The sequence below is a fragment of the Sarcophilus harrisii genome, chromosome 4, assembly GCF_902635505.1.
Source record: "Sarcophilus harrisii chromosome 4, mSarHar1.11, whole genome shotgun sequence".
In the NCBI taxonomy this organism is placed as follows: Eukaryota; Metazoa; Chordata; class Mammalia; order Dasyuromorphia; family Dasyuridae; genus Sarcophilus; species Sarcophilus harrisii.
This window is the reverse complement of record NC_045429.1, coordinates 387664033-387690860: the sequence shown is the minus strand read 5'-3', so window position 1 is coordinate 387690860 and position 26828 is coordinate 387664033. Positions and strand designations below refer to the sequence as shown.

At 36.1% G+C, this 26828-nt stretch overlaps 1 protein-coding gene across 1 annotated transcript in view; it reads left to right on the top strand.

Annotated features, from left to right (window-relative positions):
* Positions 1-26571, top strand: part of DNAH14 (dynein axonemal heavy chain 14) — a 361979-nt gene extending 335408 nt beyond the window's left edge. The window contains exons 80-87 of the mRNA XM_031968698.1: positions 1478-1677; positions 4341-4516; positions 11720-11916; positions 13264-13376; positions 15973-16115; positions 19531-19685; positions 23924-24070; positions 26204-26571. Coding sequence (XP_031824558.1) covers positions 1478-1677; positions 4341-4516; positions 11720-11916; positions 13264-13376; positions 15973-16115; positions 19531-19685; positions 23924-24070; positions 26204-26413 — 1341 coding nt within the window. The 3' untranslated portion in view covers positions 26414-26571. The remainder of the gene's footprint in view (positions 1-1477; positions 1678-4340; positions 4517-11719; positions 11917-13263; positions 13377-15972; positions 16116-19530; positions 19686-23923; positions 24071-26203) is intronic.
* Positions 26572-26828: the final 257 nt, after the last annotated feature.

The window sequence follows — 26828 nt, the reverse complement described above, 5'->3', positions numbered from 1 at the left end:
GAAAATTAGATTCGTTAGAATACTTTGCCAACATACTTAAAAAGTGAGGCATTACTGTGCCATAAATTTCATGAGAATCTAGATCTAAAACATAGAAGATTTTATCTTGAGAAATCTTTCTTACTCAAGTGTTTTTCATAACTAAATAATAATAATAATGTCAAATATATGGCTATCAGAAACTTAGATTTGGTTTTAGTTTCTTTTCACTGCTTATTCACCACTCCAACTTGAGTAACTATTTGTAGATTACAAACGCTCTAGACACACAACTCATAGCAGTTTCTAATTGAGAATTTTTCTTTACTTCTCACAAGTGTTAAGAAAACTTTGATAGAAGATGAAAAACATACCATTCTACAAGATTCAATTTTACACAAAAATTTGTAATCTGTAGGAAAGAAAGACAAAGTCTAATTTTTGATTACAACTACTGAAAAAACAACAACCCATCTACTATCTTTCCCTGGATTAGAGAAATTAATTTAATTTAATCTTTAATTTTTTAAAAGTTTTATTTTTTGGTTGCTAAAATGATTCTTATTGATTTTCTTTTTGTCTTTCAATCAGTTTATTTCTAAGTATGTTCTTCTCCTCTTCCAAATAAGCCTTCTCTTGTGTCAAAGATTAAAAAGGAAAAAGTAATTCACCAAAATTCAATGCCATTGTTTGTCCTTCCTCCTTGAAAAAGACCATTGATATCACTTGCAAGTGAATTGGACCAAATATGGATATTAAAGCATATGTCACATTCCATACCAGTGGTCTCTTGAGAGGTCCCTTGCCTCCCTTAATAGAAGGGTAAAACGTTTTTTTCAATTTTTCCTTGAGACCAACCTTGGTCATTATAATTATACAGCATTCAGTTTCCATTTATTATTTCAAATATTTATACTTCTATTCTCATTGTGTATGTCATTTTCCTATTTCTAATAATTTGATTCTGCATCAGCTCATAGAAGTCTTCCCATACTTCTCTCAATTATTTATAGTCATCATTTCTTACAGAATAATAATATCCCATTACCGTCACATATCAGAATTTGTTTAGCCATTCTCCTGATAAACAATCCATTTTTCTATTTCAAAGTATCTCTAGAACAGGCTTTTTGATAACACAGACTCCTTGGAAGTCTGGTAAAAGCACTGGCCCCCTTCTCAAAAGAATGTCTGTAAGTAAATAAAATAAAATACATAGGATTTAACCCTCCCCCCAAAAAAACAATTATATTAGAATACAGTCATGAAAGACTGTTATCAATTTTTTTTTTAAATCATGGACTCCAGGTTAAAAATTCCAACTCTCAAACACATCCCCCATAATTGGGGAAATATCACTTCTGTATAATATTTTTCAGGCAACATTTCAAGTAGTCAGCCCTTTCCTTACTGAAGATAAATCTCTCATATGTGCTGAAAGTCTTTCTCTGTCTTTCATAGTAAAAAGGAAACTAACAAGCTGCTATGAAATTTATAGCTGTATCCAATGCTACCCGACTGTGCCAACTTGACAGAATGTAGAGAGTACATAGAATCCCTCCCAGATGCTGAATTGCCCGACATGCTTGGAATGCACCAGCAGACTTCAAGGATTTTTCAAGAATCCCAATCCCAAGACCTTATTGACACCATCATTGCTATGCAACCAAGAATTACTATTGCCAACATAATCACTGGGTAAGAATTTCTGAGAAACCAAAGCTTTTCTTTAATCTCCAAAATATCATATAAAACAATTTATTGTATTTGACATAATGGGCTTGATTTTAACATTTTGGTTAGTTGAATCATTATCCATAACATTTTCCAAAGAGATATATGAATTTTAAAAAAGGTGGATCAGTCATATAGTAAAAGAGGGATACCATGAAATTTGTGCCTCTTGAGAACTCCCCTGCTGTTAAGAAAGACCCCAAACATTTTATTTTATTTTATTTTATTTTTTATTTAATAGCCTTTTATTTACAGGATATATACATGGGTAACTTTACAGCATTAACAATTGCCAAACCTCTTGTTCCAATTTTTCACCTCTTACCCCCCCCCCCTCCCCTAGATGGCAGGATGACCAGTAGATGTTAAATATATTAAAATATAACTTAGATACACAATAAGTATACATGACCAAAACATTATTTTGCTGTACAAAAAGAATCAGACTCTGAATTATTGTACAATTAGCTTGTGAAGGAAATCAAAAATGCAGGTGTGCATAAATATAGGGATTGGGAATTCAATGTAATGGTTTTTAGTCATCTCCCAGAGTTCTTTTTCTGGGCATAGCTAGTTCAGTTCATTACTGCTCCATTAGAAATGATTTGGTTGATCTCGTTGCTGAGGATGGCCTGATCCATCAGAACTGGTCATCATCTAGTATTGTTGTTGAAGTATATAATGATCTCCTGGTCCTGCTCATTTCACTCAGCATCAGTTCGTGTAAGTCTCTCCAGGCCTTTCTGAAATCATCCTGTTGGTCATTTCTTACAGAACAGTAATATTCCATAATTTTCATATACCACAATTTATTCAGCCATTCTCCAACTGATGGACATCCATTCAGTTTCCAGTTTCTAGCCACTACAAAAAGGGCTGCCACAAACATTCGTGCACATACAGGTCCCTTTCCCTTCTTTATAATCTCTTTGGGATATAATCCCAGTAGTAACACTGCTGGATCAAAGGAAGACCCCAAACATTTTAGACAGAATTCCTTCCCCATAGAGGATTACAGGAAGATACAGCAAAGTTAACAGTATATAGAAGGCACTTAATAAATGCTTATTTGACTGACTTAAAGAGTCACATAGGATTAGAAGACATAGATAGAGATGAATTGTTGTATTTTAAGGACCACTAATATCTTAACCAAGATACAATGATTAAATTATAACTAGGTGGACAAGGATTGGGGGACAGGGAGTGAGAACAACGAGAATCAGAAAGTTAGGTGATGCAGTGGACATAGTACTAAACTTGGAGCTAGGAAGACTTGAATTCAAATTCTGTCTCAAATGCTTACTAACAGCGTGACTCCAGCCAAGACATATAACTTCTCTAGGTCTCAATTTCTTCATCTATAAAGTAGAAATAATAGTACTTATCTCCCAGAGTAATTGTGAGAGTCAAATGAGATAATACATGTAAAGCATTTTGCAAATTTGTAATAATAAAAATAATAGCTAACATTTATTTAGCATTTATTGCCAGACAATATATCAAACACTTTATAATTATTTGATCCTCACAACTGCTCTGGAAAGTTTGTTGTTATTTGCTCAGTCACTCACTCTTGTGACTCCATTATGAAGTTTTCTTGGCAAACATATTAGAATGGTTTGCCATTTCCTTCTCCAGTTCATTTTACAGGGTCATAATCCTATCCACTGTACCATCTAGCTGCCCCCTTGTATGGAGTTTACCAAAAAAGTACCCATTATGTTATCAAAAGAATTCATTTTAGATATATAAGTATGCTCTATATAACATTGCCTTAGCCAATATTCTCTCATTTTTACAAATTATTTACATATTATAGCCAAGCCACACTATAATATTTTCAACTAATCAATTACCTGTGATTCAAAACACATGGTCAATGACAATCTGGACTAATGACCTGAATTAACTCTCCCAATATCAGTCTAATTACCAATTTATCCATAAGATTTTTTCTGTGAGCTATCCTTGTCAAAGTGTTTTGCTCTTGAGCAAGAAGCATATATTTGGAAAGAGGGAAGAGAATTCCCTAGGAAGAATATTATCATTGGCTGGGGAAGCATTAATGGTAATATTTAGTCTCCACTGTACTACTTTACTCCCTATGCATATGCATGCCTATGGCTTTACCTGATAATATTTTTATGGAAGCAAGTATATAATTTGATTTAAATCAACAAACATTTATTAAGTATCTTCTATGAGCCAGATACCACTAAGTTCTGAGAATAAAAAGACAAAATGAAAGTCCTTTCTTCTCAAGGAGCTTGTATTCTCTTGGAAGAAAATATGTTTATGAATAAGTAAACATAAAAAAATACAAAGTAATTTGCTTGTGGAGAATGTGGGCTAATATGAAAGGCAATTTGTTAACAATAGAACAGGAATTCCAGAAGGCACAATGAAAGAATAAGATAGCCACATGGATGTATATGAAAACAGTTTTACATGATTGCACTGGGATAGAGTATTTCATTGGAATCCTAAAACTATCAGAAAACATACTATATTTGCAAATTTCTTTAGGGAAGCTGCCTTTTGCTATTTGTCTCTAGAAAGGACCTAAATAAAGATGCTTTCTGATCTAAACTAGCCTCATGTAATTCCCACAAATTTCTTTTCAGGAGTGGAAAGAGCCAAGATGAGCTGGTGCTGGAAATCTCATCTGATGTGATCAAGCGATTGCCTTTGACTGTAGAGGATGAACCAATAGTTACTGAAATCAAAGAACTCATTCCACCTACATTGTTATCCATAATTTCAAGTAATGTTTGGGTTACAATTAATAAAAATGTCAAAGGTAAGAACTATAGTTTATACTCTGAGCAAAATAATGCTCATACATATGTACCTGTATAAATGTATAAATATATACACATATATGTATATGTGTATGTATATATATAAAATGGCATTTTTTTATCCTTAGATTCTTTTTTTCTTTCTTCCTTTCTTTTTCTTCCTCCTTTCCTTTCCTTCGTTTCTTTTTCTTTCCTTTATTTCTTCCTTTTCTTTTCCCTTCTTTCTTCCTCCCTCCCTTACCTTTTCTCCTCCTTTTCTTCTTTCCTTCCTTTCTTTCCTTCTCTTTCTTGGTTCCTTTTCTTTTCTTTCCTTCCTTCTTTCCTTTCCTTTCTTCTCCTTTCTTCCTATTCTTCCTTTCTTCTTTTCTTTCCTTCCTTTCCTCCTTCCTTTATCCTCCTTCTGTTAGAAACAGTATTCTGAACCCCAAAAAGGACACAGTGAGTGAACAGACTCAAGAGAAGTAAAGTTTTAATAAGTTCCTGGAGGAAGCTGGTGTGAAAATTCTATATGAGCTCATATACAATTCACAGATATCAGAGTCAGCAGTTATATCCTATAATTCTGCCCTAACTCCTCTTCCTCCTCCTTAAGAGTTTCCATTGGAGGAGACCTCTCTAATGTTTACCATTTTATTATACTTCCACTACATACACCCTTTATATGTTACCATGTTTCTCTTTTCTCTTGCCATGCATTCACATGGTCAAAAATGGCAAAAGTTTCCTCCTTAAGGGAGAAGTTAATATGCATGAGGCTTATTAAGCATTCTCTCTTGAAAATTTAGCTTACCCAGGACAGGCACCCAGGTCATTTGTAGCCAACCAGCACCTGTGGTCACTTGTATTGACTTACAACATTCTTTAGTTCCCCTTATCCAAGAGGTGCTGACCCCAAAGCCTATATCACATTCCTTTCTTACTTATCATGGTAACCTCTCCATAACATTTCTGTAAGACTCACAGACATTTATTTCAATTTAATTTCATCTAATTAAATTTGGTTCAATATTATAACTGGTCAGGATTTATTTGGAATGTTTCAGCTATGAAAACAAAACTGCAAATATATTTTACTTTTTACACTTCCTTCTTTCTCTTCTTTCTCCCTCTTTCCTTCCCTCCTTTCCTTTTGTTCATCTCTCTTTCCTTCCTCCCTTCTTTTTCCCTTCCTTCCTTTTTTCTTTCTTCTCTTTCTTTCCTTCTTCCTTCCTTTCTCCTTCTTTCTTTCTCCCCCTTCCTTTCTTCTTCCCTCCTTCCTTCCCTTTCTCCTTCCCTCCCTTTCTTTCCTTCTCTACTTACTTCATCCCTCCTTTTTCTTTCTTTCTTTCTTGGATCAGACCTATAATTTCATGGTGAAGTACTATCTCTACTAATGCAGATCAAACCTACTTTGTAAATTATAATCTTAAAAATACTCCTGGAACAAGTCCTTGCCCATTTTACAATCAGTTAAATCTCCCATGTATGTTAGAGGGAGAATTTAAACCCAGACCTTCCTGATTTGGAGGGCTATTCTCTAAAGTTAGATTGTACATTGTAATAAGCATAGCATTGGTAAGTAGGCCGGAAAATGTTTCTAAAATCCAGCTCTGAAAACAATGAGAGGCTTGTGTAGCTTTAAAGTACTGACTAGTGAGGCTTTATAACTCTATGGGAGAATTAAAGAACAATCTCTTCATACCCTTTACACTATATGTAAGCCTCTGACCATGAGCAGATCAAGAAACATTCAACAGATTTTCCTGTACTGGCTATTTTGTAACTTGTTTTTATTCATATTTCTCTACCTCTGAGTTCTTGTGTCATCTGAAAAGCATGCCATCTATGACTTCATCGAAAGCACTGATAAATCTATTAGAACAAACAGTTCATTCATTCTCCTTTGCATGGCATTTAAAGCACTCCACAAGCAGAAACCACCTGATTTTTCAAGTTTATCTCATATTTATCCCTTTCTTCCTCCATCCTTCTCCCCTGCTGCCAAACATACTGTGCTCTGGCCAAATAGGAATATTTTCTGGCCTTTGAGTGTATACTGTACTTCTCCATCCTTATGTCTTGCTGTATACTACTCCCTTTTGTCTAAACCATCTCTCCTTTCACCTATTGAATTTCTACCCTTATTCCAAAACCCATCTCAAATTTATTCCATACAGTCTCTCTTTTTCCCCTCCAAGTTAATGATTTTGCCCATCTGATTTTACATAGAACTTTATTTTGTAATAAGATTCTCTAATGTCTTATACCCTCCCAGAATGCAAAGTGATTACAGTATATATAGACAAATTTAAGAAAAGTAAATGAAAAAGATGAACAATCACATAAAAATTCCATTCACTAATAATAAAGGAAATGTAAACTAAAACAATTCTGAGATTTTGCCTCATACCTAAAAAATGATTAGAAAGAAAATAGAAACAGGCTCTTCTGGGAGAATTGTGGGAAAAGTTGTTAGAGCTGTGAACTGGTCAAGTTCTGGAAAAAAAATTAATTTGGAACAAATATGGAAAAGTCACTAAACTGTTCATATTGGCCCAGAAATCTCACTGTTGGACACATATGAAAGAACTCTGAACAATGTGGTCACTATTCTTGACTTTTGAGAATTGATCATGAAGTAGGCTTCCTTGCTCTCAGCAGAGAGATATTAGGCAAAGTGTTAGACAAGGACAAAATTTAGACACAGCTAATTCAATAATTTCTTTTATTTACCTATATGTCTTTGTTCAAAGGAAAGATATTTTGACAGTGGGAAGAAGGGGTGATCATAGGAAAGTGACAACAATGTTTAAAGGCCTCCACAAAATTGTTTGAAAACACTCTACAGGGAATTATTAGAATTGTTGCTCCTCTTCTGCAATCCACCAACCCCTACCTCATGCCCTCAGCCCTGCCTAAGACCTAACACTTTCCTTGCATTTTACAATTACCTGCCACTTTCAGAAGGAAATGAAGCCACAAAACTCAGTTAACCTAGTAGGGAACAAACTTTAGAGTCACAAAATTTGAATTCATGTCATTTTCACATGTTAATGTACCTTAAGAAGATAATAAAAAGTCTTTACCTTGGTTTTCCAATTTGTGAAGTGATCAATCAGTCAATAAAGGGAAGAGAAGGGAATAAGCAATTATAGAGCACCTACTATATATCAGATATTGTGCTGAATGCTTTATAATTATTATCTCATTTGACCCTCACAGTGACCCTATAAAGGAGGTACTGTGGTTGAGGAAACTGAGGCAAACAAAAGTCAAGTGTCTTCCCCAGGGTCACACAGCTTGTGTGAGGCTGGATTTGAATTCAAGTCACCTTGATTGCAGGTTTGGTGTTCCAGGCCCACTGCATCCCATAGCTGTATACAGGTACTGTGCTAAGCACTAGGAATACAAAAAGACACAGATGACATCCCTTACCTGCAAGGGGCTCACAATCTAAGTGGGGAGACAATAAGGAAACAAACAAGCTATATGCAGGATAAATAGGAGATAATCAGAGAGAGAGAGAGACAGAGAGAGAGAGAGAGAGAGAGAGAGAGAGAGAGAGAGAGAGAGAGAGAGAGAGAGAGAGATTGAGAGAGAGAGAGAGAAGGCCCTAGAATTAAAAGAGTCTGGGAGAAACTTCCTGTAATAGATGGAATTTTAATTGAGACTTAAAGGTAGTCAGGGAAACCAATAGATAGAGATGAAAAAGTAGAACCCTATAGGCTATTACACTAATCCAAGGGTGAGATGACAACGGCTTGTAGAAGGATGAGAGAAGTGTCAGAAGAGAGAAGGGGGAATTTCAAAAGATATTGTAAAGCTGGCAACAAATTAGATAAAGGGACTTGAGAGATAGTAAGGAATCAAGGAGGACTTGATGACATCCAGCCAAAGCAATCAGATAAGTAGAAGAACCAAAAGAGACGGATGTTCCAAAAACCTACAATGAAAAGGGTGATCAACCACGCTAAAGGCTTCAGTAAGGTCAAGGAGAATGAAGATTGAGAAAAGGCCATTGGATTTGGTGATTAAGGATCAGTAAATTTGGAGAGAAGTGTTTTGGTAGAATGAGAAGAGAAAAAGTAGGAGACATGGCTTGTATACGTCTCTTCAAGGAGCAGAAGAGAAAAAGGATAAAAGCAGCAATGGAAAGCTCAAGTGAGGATGGGATGACATGAACATGTCTGTAGGCAGTAGGGAGAAACCAAAGGTAAGTGATAGAGTGGGATGAATGAAGAGCCCACCTTTTGGAGGAGACAGGATGGAATGAGACTTCTTGTTCATGTAGAAGGCCTGACAATGATGAGAAGTAAAGCCGTGTGAGTCAGGGTGAGGAGGAGATAGTAGCAGAAGGCATCTGAATGATTTGAGATGAGCAACAAGGGATAAAAGGGAGTAACTGGCTTCAACTTTTTCTGGGAGATATGAGGCAAGGTTCTCTGCTGAGAGAGTGAGAGAAAGGAGAATAATGGGAGCTTTGAGAAGGGATGGAAAGATTTAACAGAACTGCTGTGAAGTGAGTTTATAAGGAAGGCACAGTAGCAATGAGGGCCCAGCTGAAGTTGTGTGACGTAAATATGATGGACCCACTCAGAATAGTTATGTGATTTTTCTCTGCCTTCATATAGAAGTGTGTATAGAAATTAAGGCAGTGAACTGTAGGAATAATCTGAGGCTGAGGCTTGTCAGGGCACAATTGAAGATACAATAAGGGGGCCACTGGCTCAAGTTTAATATAGATTTGAACTGGTTCATCAAGAGGTCCAGATGGTGAAGAGAAAAGAGTGTGGCTGGTCCAGGGTTGATAGCCTCAGAGAGAACTTAATGGTCAAGGAGCTGAAGGTTATAGTGTGAAAAAATGGCAGATGGAAAGATGGAAAGCCAAACTCAAGTAAAGAGATTTGGGATCCAATTGAAAAATGGTCAAAGGATATGAACAAACAATTCTCAGATGAAGAAATTGAAACTATTTCTAGTCATATGAAAAGATGCTCCAAGTCATTATTAATCAGAGAAATGCAAATTAAGACAAACTCTAAGATACCACTACACACCTATCAGATTGGCTAAGATGACAGGAAAAAATAATGATGATTGTTGGAGGGGATGCGGGAAAACTGGGACATTGATGCATTGTTGGTGGAGTTGTGAACGAATCCAACCATTTTGGAGAGTAGTTTGGAATTATGCTCAAAAAGTTATCAAACTGTGCATACCCTTTGATCCAGCAGTGTTACTACTGGGCTTATATCCCAAAGAGATTATAAAGAAGGGAAAGGGACCTGTATGTGCACGAATGTTTGTGGCAGCCCTGTTTGTAGTGGCTAGAAACTGGAAACTGAATGGATGTCCATCAGTTGGAGAATGGCTGAATAAATTGTGGTATATGAATACTATGGAATATTACTGTTCTGTAAGAAATGACCAACAGGATGATTTCAGAAAGGCCTGGAGAGACTTACACGAACTGATGCTGAGTGAAATGAGCAGGACCAGGAGATCATTATATACTTCAACAACAATACTATATGATGACCAGTTCTGATGGACCAGGCCATCCTCAGCAACGAGATCAACCAAATCATTTCTAATGGAGCAGTAATGAACTGAACTAGCTATGCCCAGAAAAAGAACTCTGGGAGATGACTAAAAACCATTACATTGAATTCCCAATCCCTATATTTATGCACACCTGCATTTTTGATTTCCTTCACAAGCTAATTGTACAATATTTCAGAGTCTGATTCTTTTTGTACAGCAAAATAACGTTTTGGTCATGTATACTTATTGTGTATCTAATTTATATTTTAATATATTTAACATCTACTGGTCATCCTGCCATCTAGGGGAGGGGGTGGGGGGGTAAGAGGTGAAAAATTGGAACAAGAGGTTTGGCAATTGTTAATGCTGTAAAGTTACCCATGCATATATCCTGTAAATAAAAGGCTATTAAATTTAAAAAAAAAAAAAAAAAAAAAAGAAATGACCAACAGGATGATTTCAGAAAGGCCTGGAGAGACTTACACGAACTGATGCTGAGTGAAATGAGCAGGACCAGGAGATCATTATATACTTCAACAACAATATTATATGATGACCAGTTCTGATGGACCAGGCCATCCTCAGCAACGAGATCAACCAAATCATTTCTAATGGAGCAGTAATGAACTGAACTAGCTATGCCCAGAAAAACAACTCTGGGAGATGACTAAAAACCATTACATTGAATTCCCAATCCCTATATTTATGCACACCTGCATTTTTGATTTCCTTCACAAGCTAATTGTACAATATTTCAGAGTCTGATTCTTTTTGTACAGCAAAATAACGTTTTGGTCAGGTATACTTATTGTGTATCTAATTTATATTTTAATATATTTAACATCTACTGGTCATCCTGCCATCTAGGGGAGGGGGTGGGGGGGTAAGAGGTGAAAAATTGGAACAAGAGGTTTGGCAATTGTTAATGCTGTAAAGTTACCCATGCATATATCCTGTAAATAAAAGGCTATTAAATTTAAAAAAAAAAAAAGAGAGAGAGATTTGGGATCTTGAACATAGAGGTGAGCATTTGCAGGTAATGGCAAGATCAAGTTTATAACCATCTTTGTATGGGACTGAGGTGGAGTAGAGGAGAAGGTCGCAGGAAGTGAGTAGATTGAAGAACTGATTGGTTAAGGTATTGGCGAGAGATTCAATATGAATAAAAGTACAAAGGGGAAGGGTCAGTTTACAATAGCTTTATTGATAAGCTTTATCATCACTTTATTGATAGCTTTAATTATAGACGTGCACACAACTTAGGCAGAGTCAATCTCCTGAAGATCATAGTGCTCACCTTGTACACTTTACAGGACTATTCTAAAGAAATCATACCACAAACCATTATGTACCATTAGTGTTGCTTTCCTGTTCGCTGCCTTAGTATTTTCAAAGACATGCTCCTATAATTGCTGTCTTCAACAATTGTGAACGTAGAGTCAAGGGGTCACATTATCCAGGCCACTAGGCTGTGATAAATTCTCTATTTAGATGTTCAACAGCCCTGCCATTCACATAGCTTATCTCTTATTTAAATACTTTTCAAGAGCTATTAAAAACACCTATCTCAATGAGCCAAGGTATTGTCAGATTGCATTAGCTTCAAACATCACTCTGTCTGCAACCTCCTTCTTTCTCTACAAAATATGATTTTGTTGCCTTCTCTTTTTTTAAACCAGGTTTTGATCCCCTCCTCCATTCTGCATTATTAACGTTCCTATGTCAAGAAATTGGTCGATTTGATAAGTTATTATCCCTAATCCACCAGTCCCTGGAAGAACTCCAGGGGGCTGTCAGAGGTGAAAGCACCATTAACCAGAAGCTAGAACTGATCTATGATTGTCTCATCAAAAACAAAGTGCCTGAGTTATGGCAGGTAAGGGGCACATAGTTTTTGTTTTTTTTTTCTATTTAGAACTATGGATCAAAAACATGTAAAGGAAATCAATGCTCTTAATCAACACATTGACCCTTCTATGAAATCAAGTTTGTGGCAACACTAGAAAATGCTTAATGTGATTAGAACAATCTTTGTGTCATACAATACCTTTTTTAACAGTAAAATCAATACAATTAGACTTGTTCAATAAATTTATTTTAAATTTCATAATAACCAATGAGTTAAAACACTTTTTCAGTCCTTCCCTTTATTATTCATCAGTATTCTCATTCTCTTTACCTTAGATGATCATTGTTAGCATGTACTATGTTCTTCTGACTAGTAACATGTTGATCACATTTCCCCCACAAGCATATATATATATATACAGTTGTTTCCTAAACTTGCTTTTGGACACATTGTAATTCCCAACATTGACTTGGATCAAACATTCCCTAGTGTGCTCCAAACCAGATTAAAAGGTAATTTGAAAACATTTTATAAAATAAAAATACAGAGAAACATGGATAATGTTAATGTAAGGTTTTCTAAGTTAATATGCAGCCCATGGGGATCCTTATGTATGGTTTAGTGGCCCCCATTTCTATTTGAGTTTGATACCATGGATCTGAATGATTAAGCAGAGTTCCTTAGAGAGTTCTCCTTCCTGCTTTGGAATAATGACTAAAAATAAGACTAGGAAAACTTTAGTTGACATCTATGAAAAGTCATTTTTAACAAGGAAAAAGCAATTTTAGCATCTTATTGGTAGCAGCAAGAAAATGGATGTTCTGAGAAGTAGCTTTGCAACTTTGGCCAAGTTCCTTTACTTCTTCAGACCTTAATTTCCTCATCTGTAAAATGAAGGGTTAAATTGGTTTCCTTGCAGTTCTGACATTCTATGACTCTGAGAGGGTGATGAGAAGCTGCCAAGCCCAGAATGGATTCGGAGTCAGAGAACCTCTGATATTTACTAGTATTACAATGCTGGACTCAATTACTTCTCTAAACCCATCTCCTCATCTACAAAATTAAAACAATAATAAAACTTAAAACTGCTAGTGAATTAAGTGACTAGCCCAGAGTCACACAATTAGTAAGTGCCTAAGAATGAATTTGAATTCAGGTCTCCCTGGCTATGCATTTGGAAAATGACTTCCTCCTACAGTGACTTCTCCACTTTTCATTATAAAAGTCTTTCATTATAAAATGACTTCCTCCTACAGTGACTTCTCCACTTTTCATTATAAAGTCTTTTATTAGACTTTATAATGAAATAATTAGTGACTTTTTAAGTCTTTAAAAAAAAAAAAAACTGATGTGTCTGTCTCTCAATCCCAACAGCAAGTGTCTTATGAAACTGAAAAGGTATTGTCTTCCTGGACCACCTTTCTTCTCCTACGCCTGGCATTCATCCAGAACTGGGCAAAAGTGACCTACAATGCTATACGTTATAGGTACGAGTGGCAGATTAACTGCAAAGTACTTCTTGAAATGCAATCCTCTGGTATCTTGTGGGTTTGCTTTTGCTAATGCGAATTTAAAGGAATAGAAACTTCTATTTTAAACAGGGATTCAGTTAGCATTATGATCCTCTACCAGAAAAGTAAGGTAGGTATATCTAACTCACCTTTCCAAATATCCCTTCTAAGCACATGGGGGAACTGGAGTATCTTATTACTCAGCACAAGATTTTCCAAGATCTTTATAAAAAAAAAAAAAAAACGGAAGGAACAAAAACATTTCCAAACACTCTTTAATTCTAAGAATACAGAAACTTAAAATTGCAAGTTTATCTACCTTAAAATTTTCCAAAAGTCAAAAGAGTATAATATAGAATTCTACAATGAAAATAGCTGAATTAATAAAACTAAAAAGTAACAATAATTGCAACATATCCCTTTATTAGGATTAGGGACTGATCATATGATTTTATTCCTAAATGGAGCTCCCAGATGAAGGAAGTCTCTATATTAATATACCTTGAAATTTTTGCTATTACTTTTAGTTTTAGAATATTGACAAGAACATCTAGAGCTAAAGTGACTTGACGAGTATCATACAGTCAGTATTTATCATAGGTGAACCTTAGACCCAGATCTTCTTAAAACCAAGACTAATTCCCTCTTCACTATACCACAATGCCTTCATATATCTTTTTTAAATTTTTTCTTTAATTTTAATTTATTTTCATATTTTTAAAAACTACATTAATTTTAAAGATTTTTTTATTTTTTGATTTCATTTTTTAAATTTTTAATTTAATTTTAATTTTAAAGTTTTGTTTTAATATATCTTGCCTCTACATCAGCTAGATTTTCCCCAGTATACATGCCCTGCATCCCCTTCAAGAATGCCATGCTGTTTAACAAAAAATATTTTAAGTATGCATATTTAAGAGATATTATAAATAGATGACATAAAGATAATATATAAAGATGTTACTTTTAAATGATAAAAGATAGGTTACATTTCTATAGTACTTTAAGGTTTTGTAGCAGATGAAAGATGAAATAACTAAGGAAACAAAGGTTTAAGCTTCTGAGAATATCAATTTATTAAGCAATTTAAGATAATTACATAACAAATTGAAATCAGGCTTTCCTTGTCAGCTTTGGCGCTGGATTCTAATACAAAAGCAGATGGATTTGATGGATTTTTATGTGTTAAAAACAATTAACCAAATAAGACAAATCAATTAAAAGTAATTAATTAATTAAAACAATTATCCAAGATATAAAATTAGTTCATCTGATTTCTAATTGGAGGAAAGATTAGAAACTTTCTGAGTTGGGAGGAAATGGAAAGCTGGTGCAGTTCCCTAAAATCAGGAGGGGGGGGGGGGAAAGTGTCCCACTTGCTCTTCCTTAAAGTATCTTTCTTATTCCGCTGAAGGAAAATGGAAACAATAACTGATTGACCAATATAGGGCAAGTTTTCAGATAAGATATAAAGGTTACTTGAGATGTACAATAATGGGAAAAAAAAAAAAAAAAAACTCTTTGCATCAGCCTTTGGGTGTCTATATCGCAACTTTATGTAGGATTCAAGAACTAGCTTGCCCTTTTCTTATTCATAGGAATACCATGGTCTGTGAGGAAAGTTTCAAACTTCCAACTTGATAGACTGGGATTGGATTATAGAATGAAGTTTTGTCATTCACCTTGGCTCCCCATCCATCACTACAAGCTTGAGTGAACTCAGTCTACCAGGTTGCAAACTGGGAAATGGAACTAGCATCCAACCCTATAGTACTGGGAAGCCCATCCATTTTATTTTGGGAATTTACAAGTTTTGCTGGTTTCCTTGGCACTTTTGGCCATGCTAAGGTCATTCTTAGCCCATAAAAGAGGGTGCAAGGTCAGAGCATTTTGCAAAACTTGGGTGTAGGACTTGGTTCATCAATGGCATCCCCAGGAAAGGCATTGCATCTTTGATCCACAATTTTCTTGGGAAGAAGGAAGGACTTGGATTAGCAGCCTTCCTCCTTTATGCTTACTCAAAAGTTAAGGGTAGCAGAAGGGGTTTATACTGAAAATTCCTAATCTTAAAATCGCTAAAAGGAGAGAGGAAAAAGGCAAGTTCTACCAGATTTGGGGGGGGGGGGGCAGGGGAGTTAGGGGAGTTTGAGTGAATGACCATAAAACCAATGTGTTTTGTGCTATGGTCCATTTGGATGAATGCCCAGATATATTTGTTCTACCTTTTCTGTCAATATATCATACACTGTACTAGGTACAATAAATACCTAGACAAAAATGAATAATACCTCCCTTCAGGATGCTTATGTTCTAATAGAAAAAGAGTCTGCTTAACACCTCTGTAGTGCATTGTTTTGTCTTATATTTATATTTATATTATGCTCTCCTACTTTACTCAAAGCTCCATAAAAACAGGAAGCAGGCCTTATCTAAACTCTTCCAGTGTACTGTAAAGAACATATTTTCAGCATTGGCTGAATAGAAATGAATCAATTCAGTTGGGAACCTAATAAATTTAAGAAAGTTATTATGATATCAGCCATCTTAAAGTCTATTCTATGCCTACAAACAGATATAGTAAAATAACTACCATTTGGAAGTATTCCTTCATAAATCGGAATAAAAGATTTGAACAGAAAGAAGAGGAAGAAGAGAAAGATCCCACTAAATCCTTTCCCACCCGATTCTGGCTTCCAACTTTCTTCTTTCCACAAGGTAGGAACCTGGGGCTAACCTTGGTGAAATTGTCAAGCTGTCAATAGGTCTTTGGTACCCTCACACATCCTTTTTTGGCACCCATTTTCATTAGAGCCTATTGTCTCAGATCCTCCCCCAATCACCCCCACCATTCTCCAAAGTTCACCTCTCTATCCTTCCTTTCAAAACAACCTTTCTAATATCCCAGACTTCTGAGACATTCTATACTAATTTCATGTTTTTGAGTTCTTTGTTAATAGTGGTTTTTTGGACTATTCTAGCCATTTTAAAAGGAGAATCCTGAAGGTCTAATCTCTTCACCCAAAGAGTGAGCTTCTAATGGTGAGAGATTAGAAGCCTAACTGGTCATCATGGCACGGGCTTTGTCCCTGCACTGGAATTTTCCTGAAGGGTAAAACAATATATCCCAAGAGGAAGAATTTAAATAATAGCTAATAGGGCTTATATTCCTCTAGAGAAGATGGGAGGGAAAGAACTGTATCTACACAATAACAGAATGGTGAGAAGGGGGTATGGGAATAGGTTTCCTGGTGGTGCTGGTTAGCCCAGTGCTCAAGTCTCTTCAAAAATTCTTTAAAAGATGGCTGGCCATGGTCTCTGGGGTCCAAAATCAGGAAGATGGTTTGGAAGAAACAATTATCAGTACTCCACATTGCTGCTCCACCGGGGTCTGGGGAAGCTAAAAGTGAATCTCTTATAATCTGTGACCTCCTTTAAATTCAGCTCATGTATCATGTTCTTCATAAGGCTTTTCTTTGTTCCCCAAGCTTCTAGCTCATCTGTTTTTATTTTATGCATACCTATGTACATGCATGGTTGGTTGGTTGGTTTTTTTTTTAATGTAAGCTTCTTGAGGGCAAGACATTTTTGTGTATTTTGTTTCTCCAGAGTTTAACACATTGCCTATAACATTATAGGTGTCTAATAAATCCATATATTTGTATGTGTGTATGTATAAGCTTAGAGGCAATTAGTAGCACAGTATGTAGAGTGCTGGGCCTTTCAGTAAGGAAGAACTAAGTTCAAATATGGCTTCAGAAATTAACAAAAACCATATGATCATCTCAATAAATGCTGAAAAGGCATTTGATAAAATCCAACACCCATTCCTATTAAAAATACTTGCAAATATAGTAATAAATGGATTTTTTCTTAAAATAATCAGTAGCATCTATTTAAAACCATCAATAAGCATCATATGTAATGGGGACAAACTACAACCATTCCCAATAAGATCAGGAGTCAAACAAGGTTGCCCACTATCACCGCTACTATTCAATATTATATTACAAATATGGCCTCAGACTTTTAATAGATATGTCATTCTAGTAAAATACCTTAACTTTCTGTCTGCTTCAGTTTCCTCAGATGTCAGATGAGGTTAATATAGCACCTACCTCCCAGGCCTGTTGTAAAGATAAAATGAGATTATGTAAAGTGCTTAGTACAATGCCTATCACACAGTAGGTGCTATATAAATGCTTATTCCCTTCCTTCCCACTTGAATTGTATTTGACCTGACCCCAAATGATCCACCATACTAAGCTCTTTTCTTCTACCATTGATGCTAATTGTCCTGAGGAAATCTTTCCTCCTTTTCCCACAGATAGATAACTCTGCAGCTACAACTCTGTAAGAGTAGAGATATATTGCAGCAAGTCCTATGGGCCCTTCCAGAACACTTCTCAAATTACTTCATTTTCACTCATTCATTAATGCAACAAACATTTATTAAGTGCCAACTATGTACCAGGCTCTATATTAAGCTCTGAGTATACAAAAAGAGGCAAAAAACAGTCCCTGACCTAAAGGAGTTTACAATCTAATGGGGGAGAAAACATGCAAATAAATATATACAAAGCAATTAAAAGAGGGAAAGCACTGGGTTTTAGGTGGGATTTTATGAAGCCAGGGAGGTTAGCGGTCAGAGTGGAGGAGGAGAGCATTCTAGGCATAGGGGACAGCCAGAGAAAATGCCTGAAGCTGAGAAATAGAAGGTTTGTTCACATTCTAGTGGGCAAAAAGACTGGAAAGGTAGAGGGATTAAACTATAAAGTGCTTTGAATGCCAGAGGATTTTATATTTTTACCTATAGGCAATAGAGAGCCACTGGAGTTTATTGTGTTAAGGCAGTAACATGATCAGACCTACACTTTAGGAAAAGCATGTCAGTGACAGAATGGAGGATGGATTAAAGTGGGGAGAGACTTGAGGCAGGGAGGCCCACCAAAAGGCAATTACAATAGTCCAGACATGATGTGATGAGAGCCTTCACCAGAGTCAGGGCAGTGTCTGGGGTTGGGAGGGAGGGAAGGCCATAAGAGAGAGGTTGCAAAGTTGAAATCAGTAGGTTTTGACAATAGTTTAGATGGGGAGAATGTGTAAAAAATAGCAAGGAATCTAGGATGACTCTTAGGTGGCTAGACTGAGGGACTAGGAGGATGGTGTTGCTCTCTACAGATAAGGAAGATTGGGGCAGGGACAACTAAGAGGAGGGATAGATAATTCTGTTACGGGCATGTTGAATTTAAGTTGCCTACTGGACATATTATTATGTCTGAAAGGCATGTGGAAATCAGCCAGGAGACTAGAGCAGGAAAGATCGAGTTGAGAATCATCAGCATGAAAGTGATGATTACATGCGTGGGAGCTGATGAGATACCAAGTGTAGTCATTAAAAGGAAGAAGAGAATGCTCAAGACAGAGGGACACTGCTAATCAGAGGGCAGGATCTGGAGCAGGATCCAGCAAAGGAGACAAAGGAGGAATAGTCAATTAGGTAGGAGGAAAACCTAGAAGAAGAAGAAAGTGATCAGCAGTGTCACAGACTCAAGGAGAGGTCAAAAAGAATGAGAACTGAGAAAAGGTCACTATATTTGTCAATTAAGAGATCATCAGTAACTTTGGAGATAGTAGCTTCCCAAATGGCAACCCCAGACTCATTGAACCCTTGGCATCCTCTAAAAGGGGTTACACTAATAAATAATTTCATTAGCAAAATTCATCAATAGCAGTTTAAATATCATCTCTAAATGTTTAGATGACTTTGGGAATTAGCATAGGCCCAAGCACATACCTCTCTGTGTAACATGGATTGATAGCCTCCTCCTCTGAGAAAGGAACTAGCAAGAAAAAGTAAAAGTAGAAACAGATATATTTAATCAAACAGGCTAATAAGGATCACAAATATAGTCATCTTGTAAGGGTAAGTAGGGAAATAAGCTCAGTCCCTCATCTCTAGTATACATTAAACACAATAAAATGCTGTTGACTATATCAGATTGATTGAGAGGTGAGGAGAGCAAAGGAGAAAAAAATGGAAATCAAAATTTTATAAAAGTAAATGTCAAAAACTAATAAATAAATTTAAAAATAAAATGCTGATATTACTGTTATCTATTTAATATCACAGGTTTCTTTATAGCCGTACTCCAAAATTATGCAAGATCCAAAAAAATCTCTGTAGACTCTGTTCAATTTGTCCATCATGTAATCAGTGACCCCCAGGATGAAACATTTTCTAGATGTCTGGCACATAAAGAGTTCATACTGAAGAAAGCATTTAAGGTAATAAGATACTTGGTCATTTTCAAAGACCTCTCCATCCCTCTTTCCAGTTTAATGGATATCATCTGTTGGAAATGAAATCAGTCCCTAAAAATAAGAGGAGAAAAAAGAAGAGCCAATGGATATAGATGACTTTTTCTAGAAGTTTGCATATGAATTGGAGAAGAAATAAAGGATAGCTTGGTGGGATGGTAGAATCATATGAAGGTTTTTAAGGATGGAGAAGACCTGGGCATATTTCTAAGGAATTAGGAAAAATCCAGTATAAAGGGAAATAATGAAGATTAGAGAGGGAGAAGATGGTTATGAAGGAACACTTTCCATAAGGGATGAGTGGGAATGGGATCTGGAGCTCTAATACAGGAATTGGCCTTGTCAACAAGAAAAGCAGTCCACTTTTCAGTACATGCCAGAATAAAAAAGCAACGTACAAGAGATGATATTGAGAATTTTTGAGATTAATGCCTATATTTTCAATAGAGTTATTAGGTAAGGTCTTTCTGCCAAGATGAAAGCAGAAAGTTGGTGTTGTTAAGGGGATAAGAGAAGGTTTGGAACCACCAGTGATAAGAGCCCAACTGAGATTACATGACAAAAATCTGAAGTAGACTAGTCACTTCCTCTAGGATAAATAAAAATGATTTTGTCTGGCATCTACACTAATTCACAATGTAGCTTCTACTTTTCTAGGCTTACAACACATGAGTCCTTAATACATTCTATATTCTAACACACTTGACTTATTTAATGTTTCTGTTATGTTATTCATTTCCCTTAGGAGAAATCCATTCCAATTCTACTGCCTGGCCTGGAGGTGACTCCACATGGTCATTTAGCACAATTGGATTGCCTCACTAGCTCTGTCCAGCTGAGGGCCGGCTGAAGGGTGTCCCCAAAGGCTCCTCATCAGGGAGTGGCCACTGGGTGGTAAATTGAAGGGAACAGCACAGAGACTCAGGCCCATCATTTCCTAAGCCAGGGAAGACTGTAATAGGTATAGGGAAATGGAGTCCTCTACATTTGTGGAGTTGCTGTGTCTAGGATCTGTCCTAGGAGCTTTATAACAAAAGATATGAGATATGGTTCTTCTTGTTGTTCAGTCCTATACAACTCTTCATGAGCCTTTGGGGGGGTTTCTTGGCTAAGCTATTGGAGTGGTTTGCCACCTTCTGCAGATCACTTTACAGATGAAGAAACTGGGGCAAACAGTTAAGTGTTTTGCAGGCATCTATATAGTATAGTGGATAGAGCATCAACCTTGATGTCTGCAGAACTGGAGTTAAAAAGCTAGTGTGAGTCTGAGCAAATACTTAACTTCAATTGAAGAGAGAAAGAGAGAGAGAAGAAAGAAAAGAAGGAAGGAATGAAAAGAGAGAAAGGAAAGAAAGAAGAAGAAGAAGAAGAAGAAGAAGAAGAAGAAGAAGAAGAAGAAGAAGAAGAAGAAGAAGAAGAAGAAGAAGAAGAAGAAGAAGAAGAAGAAGAAGAAGAAGAAGAAGAAGAAGAAGAAGAAGAAGAAGAAGAAGAAGAAGAAGAAGAAGAAGAAGAAGAAGAAGAAGAAGAAGAAGAAGAAGAAGAAGAAGAAGAAGAAGAAGAAGAAGAAGAAGAAGAAGAAGAAGAAGAAGAAGAAGAAGAAGAAGAAGAAGAAGAAGAAGAAGAAGAAGAAGAAGAAGAAGAAGAAGAAGAAGAAGAAGAAGAAGAAGAAGAAGAAGAAAGAAAGAAAGAAAAAGAAAAAAGAAAGGAAGGAAGGAAGAGGAAGAAGAAGAAGAAGAAGAAGAAGAAGAAGAAGAAGGAAGGAAAAAAAGAAAGAAAGAAAGAAAGGGAGGGAGGAAGGAAGGAAGGGAGGAAGGGAGGAAGGGAGGAAGAGAGGAAGGGAGGAAGGGAGGGAGAGAAAGAGAGAGGGAGGGAGAGAGAGAAAGAGGAAGAAAGAAAGAGAGAGAGGAAGAGAGAAAGAGAGAGGGGGAGAAAAGAGAGAAAAAAGAGGGAGGGAAAAAGGAAGAAAGGGAAAGAGGAAGGAAGGGGGAAAGGGGAAAAAAGGGTCTAAGGTTACATCTGAACTCAGTTTTTCCTTACTCCAGACCCTGCACTATATCCAACCATACAAGCTAGCTGCTCAGCCTCACTTAAAGCAAGAATTATATTAAAATTTAGTTTTAAAAAAATGAAATTTGAAAAGAGGGTTATGATCCTTTGGGCCTTACAGTCAGGAAGACCCAAGTTCAAATCCTATCTCAGCTATGTAATTCCAAGCAAGTCACTTAACCTCAGTTTCTTCAACTGTAAAAATGGGGACAGTAATAGTATGAATCTCCCAGGGTTGTTAGGAAGCTCAAATGAGATATTTGTAAAGTACTTAGCACAATGGGTGCTTAATAACTGTTTCCGTTTTTCTTCTTATTGCTAAATGCTTCTTTACTTTGAAAAATTGAATCCCAGTAGGATTTCCTTAGATAGCCCCTTCTCTTGTCAAAGCATGATTTGACTTTTAAAAACTTCAGCCTTCATGCAACCATTCAGTTAGAGATCAAGTCTCACTCAGAGCCAGGATTCTCCACCTGCTGGAAACAATAATTATGTTGTAGCTGATGAATACAGGCCCTATCTGGGTAAGCACAGAGGCCCTCCCTAAAGAGACTGGTCTTCCTGCTCTCTATGGCTGAATCTTTGCCAAAACATTCCAGCTGAAAAGCACAGACTTGCTGCCAAGACTGTCTCTGTGTTATCCATCCAGATCCTTTTTAGGTACAGTAAAACCTTGATCAATCCAAAGTCCCCATAGAATAAGGGGTTCCTATAATCTTAACTCTCAGCTAAAAAATTCACCGGAAATTTTTTGTTTTGTTTCAAATCTGATTTCTAACCTTTTGATGAATATAAGATTAGCCAAGTTTGCTGAACTTCATCAGATCTTCTAGAGCCAGAGGTATCCATGAGAATATGACTTTTATCTTGTAAAGGTTTGGGGCTGTAGAAGTAGGGGGTCTAAGCATAAATTCAGGGCTGGACAGCCTCTGAATGTTGGTGTTTTTGACGGCATGAGCTTGTTTTTGTGTGATTTCCCTTGGCTAAAAAGCTGTTTTTCATCTGTCATGTCAGATGAAGAAACTGAGGCAAACAGGGTTAAATGTCATGTCCAGGGTCACATAATGAGTGTTTGAAACTGGATTTGAATTTAGTAACTAAATAAGTAAGTTTAGCACTCTACCTACCTGGCTGTGAAGGTAAAAGAGTGAACATAACCAGTACTTGAAGGAGGGACAGTTCCGATTTTTTCCAGTCACTAAATGCTTCAGATTCTTACACTGACAAAATGTGGAGTTGAAAGGGGAGAGGAAGGGGCAGTAATGGAGTGTCATGTTGCAAAGAGCATCAAGGAATCCAAGCTCTAGGACTGACCTGGAAGCCCTCTAGTCTAACCCTCACATTTTACAGATGAGAAAACAGGCCCTGAGATGTAAAATGATTTGTCCATGGTCACAGAACTTATAAGAGGCAGAACCAGAATTTGAACTCAGCACCTCTGTTTTCACATCCAGTGCTCTTTTCCATAATACTACACCAGGATAAAGAAGACCCGAGTTCAAATCCAACCCCAGACATTTACTAGTTGTGTGACTCAAAATAAATAATTTAACCTCAGTTTTCCTCTATTTCCTCAAATGTAATCCACACTATAATAATAGTGCTTGAGGAGTAAATAAGGGAAAGTAAAAAATCTACTCAGTGCTGTGATGGTAATGAGAGGAAAGGGAGAGAGAGGGAAGGAGGGAAAGAAGAAGGGAAAGGAAAAAGGGTAGGAGGGAGGGAGGGGAAAAGGGGAAAAGGGGAAAAAGGGAAAAGGGAGAAAAGGGGAAAAAGAGAAAGAGGGAAGGAAAAAAAAAGAAACAAATACACATTTTTAAATTTAATCTGTATTATTAACATTTTTCCTTCAGTATCTTACATCTAGGCAATCAACAAAACAATAAAACAGGCCTGATTTGTAGCTTCCGTATTTCTGAGGTATACTCACACTGAAAATTTAACAATTAGCTGGGGGTGGGGGGTGGGGGGTGGAGGGGAAGTAGGTTTAAGCTGGCTCCCTTACACATTGGAATCTACTTCCTTACAATCTTGTTCATCAGTTTATACTAAAAGCTTTCCCTGACAATGTTTTGGAGGACACCTTTCCAAAATAAGCTATTGCCGGGCATTAAAAGAATGCCTGAGTTCACTGAAGTTACTTTTTTTTTTGGTTTCAGGACGTAGAAAGGAATAAAGTTGGAGTTAACATTTTTGGTTTATATATGGAAGGAGCAAAATGGAACACAGAAGAAAAATACTTGGATGAGCCACTGCCTCAAGAGAGATATTCTGATTTTCCAGAAATACATTTTATGCCTGAAAAGGTAAATATTTCACAATTTACCACAAATCATAAATTCTTAGAAGCCAGAGGTCAACTAACATTCTCTCTGCAAAAATGCAAACCACCTAGCCATGGGCCCTGTGAGTTAATAAACTTTTTTTCAAAAATAAATATATCTTTTCAACAATAGAGGATCAGTTCCAATAGATTTGTGATGGAGAGAATCATCTGCAAGCAGAAAGAGGACTATGGGGACTGAATATGGATCATAACATAGTATTTTCACTTTTTTATTATGATTTGCTTGCTTTTTTTTCTTTTTGATCTGATTTCTCTTGTGCAGACTGATAAATGTGGAAATACGCTTAGAAGAATTGCACGTGTTCAACCTATATTGGATTACTTGCTGTCTAGGGGAGGGAACTAGAGAGAAAGGAGGAAGAAAAATTTGGAAAACAAGATTTTGCAAGAGTAAATGTTAAACTATCTTTACATGTATTTTGAAAATAAAAAGATATAAAAATTAGCATCGCTCAAAATGATACTCCAATCTGAAATAATTTTAATTCAACACAGAAATTTATTCTAGGAAATAAGTGCTAAAACTGAAAGAACAAAATTTTTAAAAATCTTTATTCTCAACAAATGTTTACAGGCTATAATAACAATGTTAACAAATATTTATTAAGCACCTACTATGTGCCAAACACTACTAGATTGATGTTTAAAGTGGACTAAACATTTGTTATTCCAGTTACTTCTTACAAAAAAAATTCACTTCAAAGACAGGACATCAGATATTCCACTGCTAAAAACAAAGAACTGTTTTCAATAAATGTACATTGATTGCAGAGGTTATTGGAAGGTCGGTTGCATATTATACATCTGGACTATCAAAGTTCAAAATTGGGGATGAGCCATTGCCAACTAGGGCTCAATATTGATAGAACATATCAGAGTTAGTTGATAATTCAATATAATTGTCCTGATGATGAAAGATAGATGAAGACAGAATATGATTTGTACTTTATAAACTGAATTAGCAATATAGAGTTATCATATAAGGTCCTATGTAGTTGATGTTTCTTAATATTTATAACTAGAATCAATTGGAATATTTTATAAATATAAGTATCTATCTTTGATGCTCATGACATCAATTATATGTACTTGACACTGGTTATTTCTTGAGATCGTTTAATGTGATTCAGCTTTGATTGATTAATGGAATAACCGTGCTCTTAGCCAAAAAGCCAAGAAATAGTCCTTATGATGTCAAGAGGGAAAAAAACAAAAACAAAAAGAAGGCTCCCTCTCATGGGTTTGATAAAGCCAGCTTTAAGTGACTTAAGAGAGCCAGTTAAATTTTCAGTGTGAACATTTACACTTCAGAAATTATCAAAGCAAATTACAAATTAGCTTGATTTTTTAATTTGTTGCTTGTCTAGATTCAAGATACTGATGGAGAAAATGTTAATAAATGAGATTAAATGTAAAAGGTTTTTTTTTAATTGGCAAGCCAAATTGTTAAACATCTACCACCATATCCCTGCTCCTTCTGGTGAATTTATGGGAGGAAATGAACAAGAATCATCTGGCACAGGCAGGCTGGTTATACTTTGATCAGCTTTATTGTAGACAATAATGTCAAGATGGCAGATCAACTGGAACCTTGGAATACAGCCAAGTCTCAATTTGTTCAAATAATGAATCCCCTGAAGTAGTCAGCATTATTTAAATTTGTACTTCATTTATCCACTGGGCTAGAACCAAGCACCATGTTTTACATAATTATAACTTGAAATAATGTAAATTCAGATACACATGATTACTTCATGGTATGCATTATTCAAATTAGTCAGGACTTGGCTTATGCACTAACAACTAAACATACTTATTATTTACCTCAGAGTTATGATGAAAGCATTTTACAAACCATAAAGTGCCATGGAAATATCAGCAGCTATTGTTTTAAAGAAAACTGTGGCCATGATGATTTTAAATGATCTGTTTTTCTGTCACAATACTCAATATCAGATACATTACTATCTGTACTCTGGTTACATTGAATTTGTAACAAAATCTCCCAAATATAGCAAAGGGAAAAAAATGTTTAGTCTCCCTGAATTATACAATCTAACTGCTTGATTTTTTTTTTTTATTTCAAATGAAGGTTTCCACTCCAAATAATACTTTCAAGGATCTCAGCACAAAAAAGAATCTTTACGAATGTCCAGTTTACCGGACTTCTCAGAGAACAGAATCAGTAACTTCTCCCGGCATGTTTACCAACTTCATAACGTCAGTGTTTTTGCAAACGCAGAAACCTCCCCCTCACTGGATCACAAGACGGGTGGTATTGCTGTCTGAACTCAGTGAATGAAAGAAAAGTTCCTTCATAGTTATCATATTTAACAGCTGAGATGAAGCACTAGACCAAACATAAAAGAGAAATTGTATGTTAGAAAAGAGGTCGTGAACATCTTCAATAAACAATTAGCACGTATATGTATCAGTTTCAATAAAACCTTATGAAATTTCTCCAAACCATCTCTTATCTCTTTCCCCCTTCTCACTCACAAATCATGCACAAACAGAAAACCACAGAACTGGAAAGCACTTTAGATTTCATCTTGTCCAATCCCCCCATTCTACAGATGAGGAAACTGAGATCCAACAAGGATAAATGATGTAGCCAGGGCCACTCAGCTAGTTAATGGTAAAGCCAGAGCTAGAGCTCAAAACCTTGCACGTAATCCTTGCAATTCAGGTATATTGAAATAAGGAATACTTGCAGA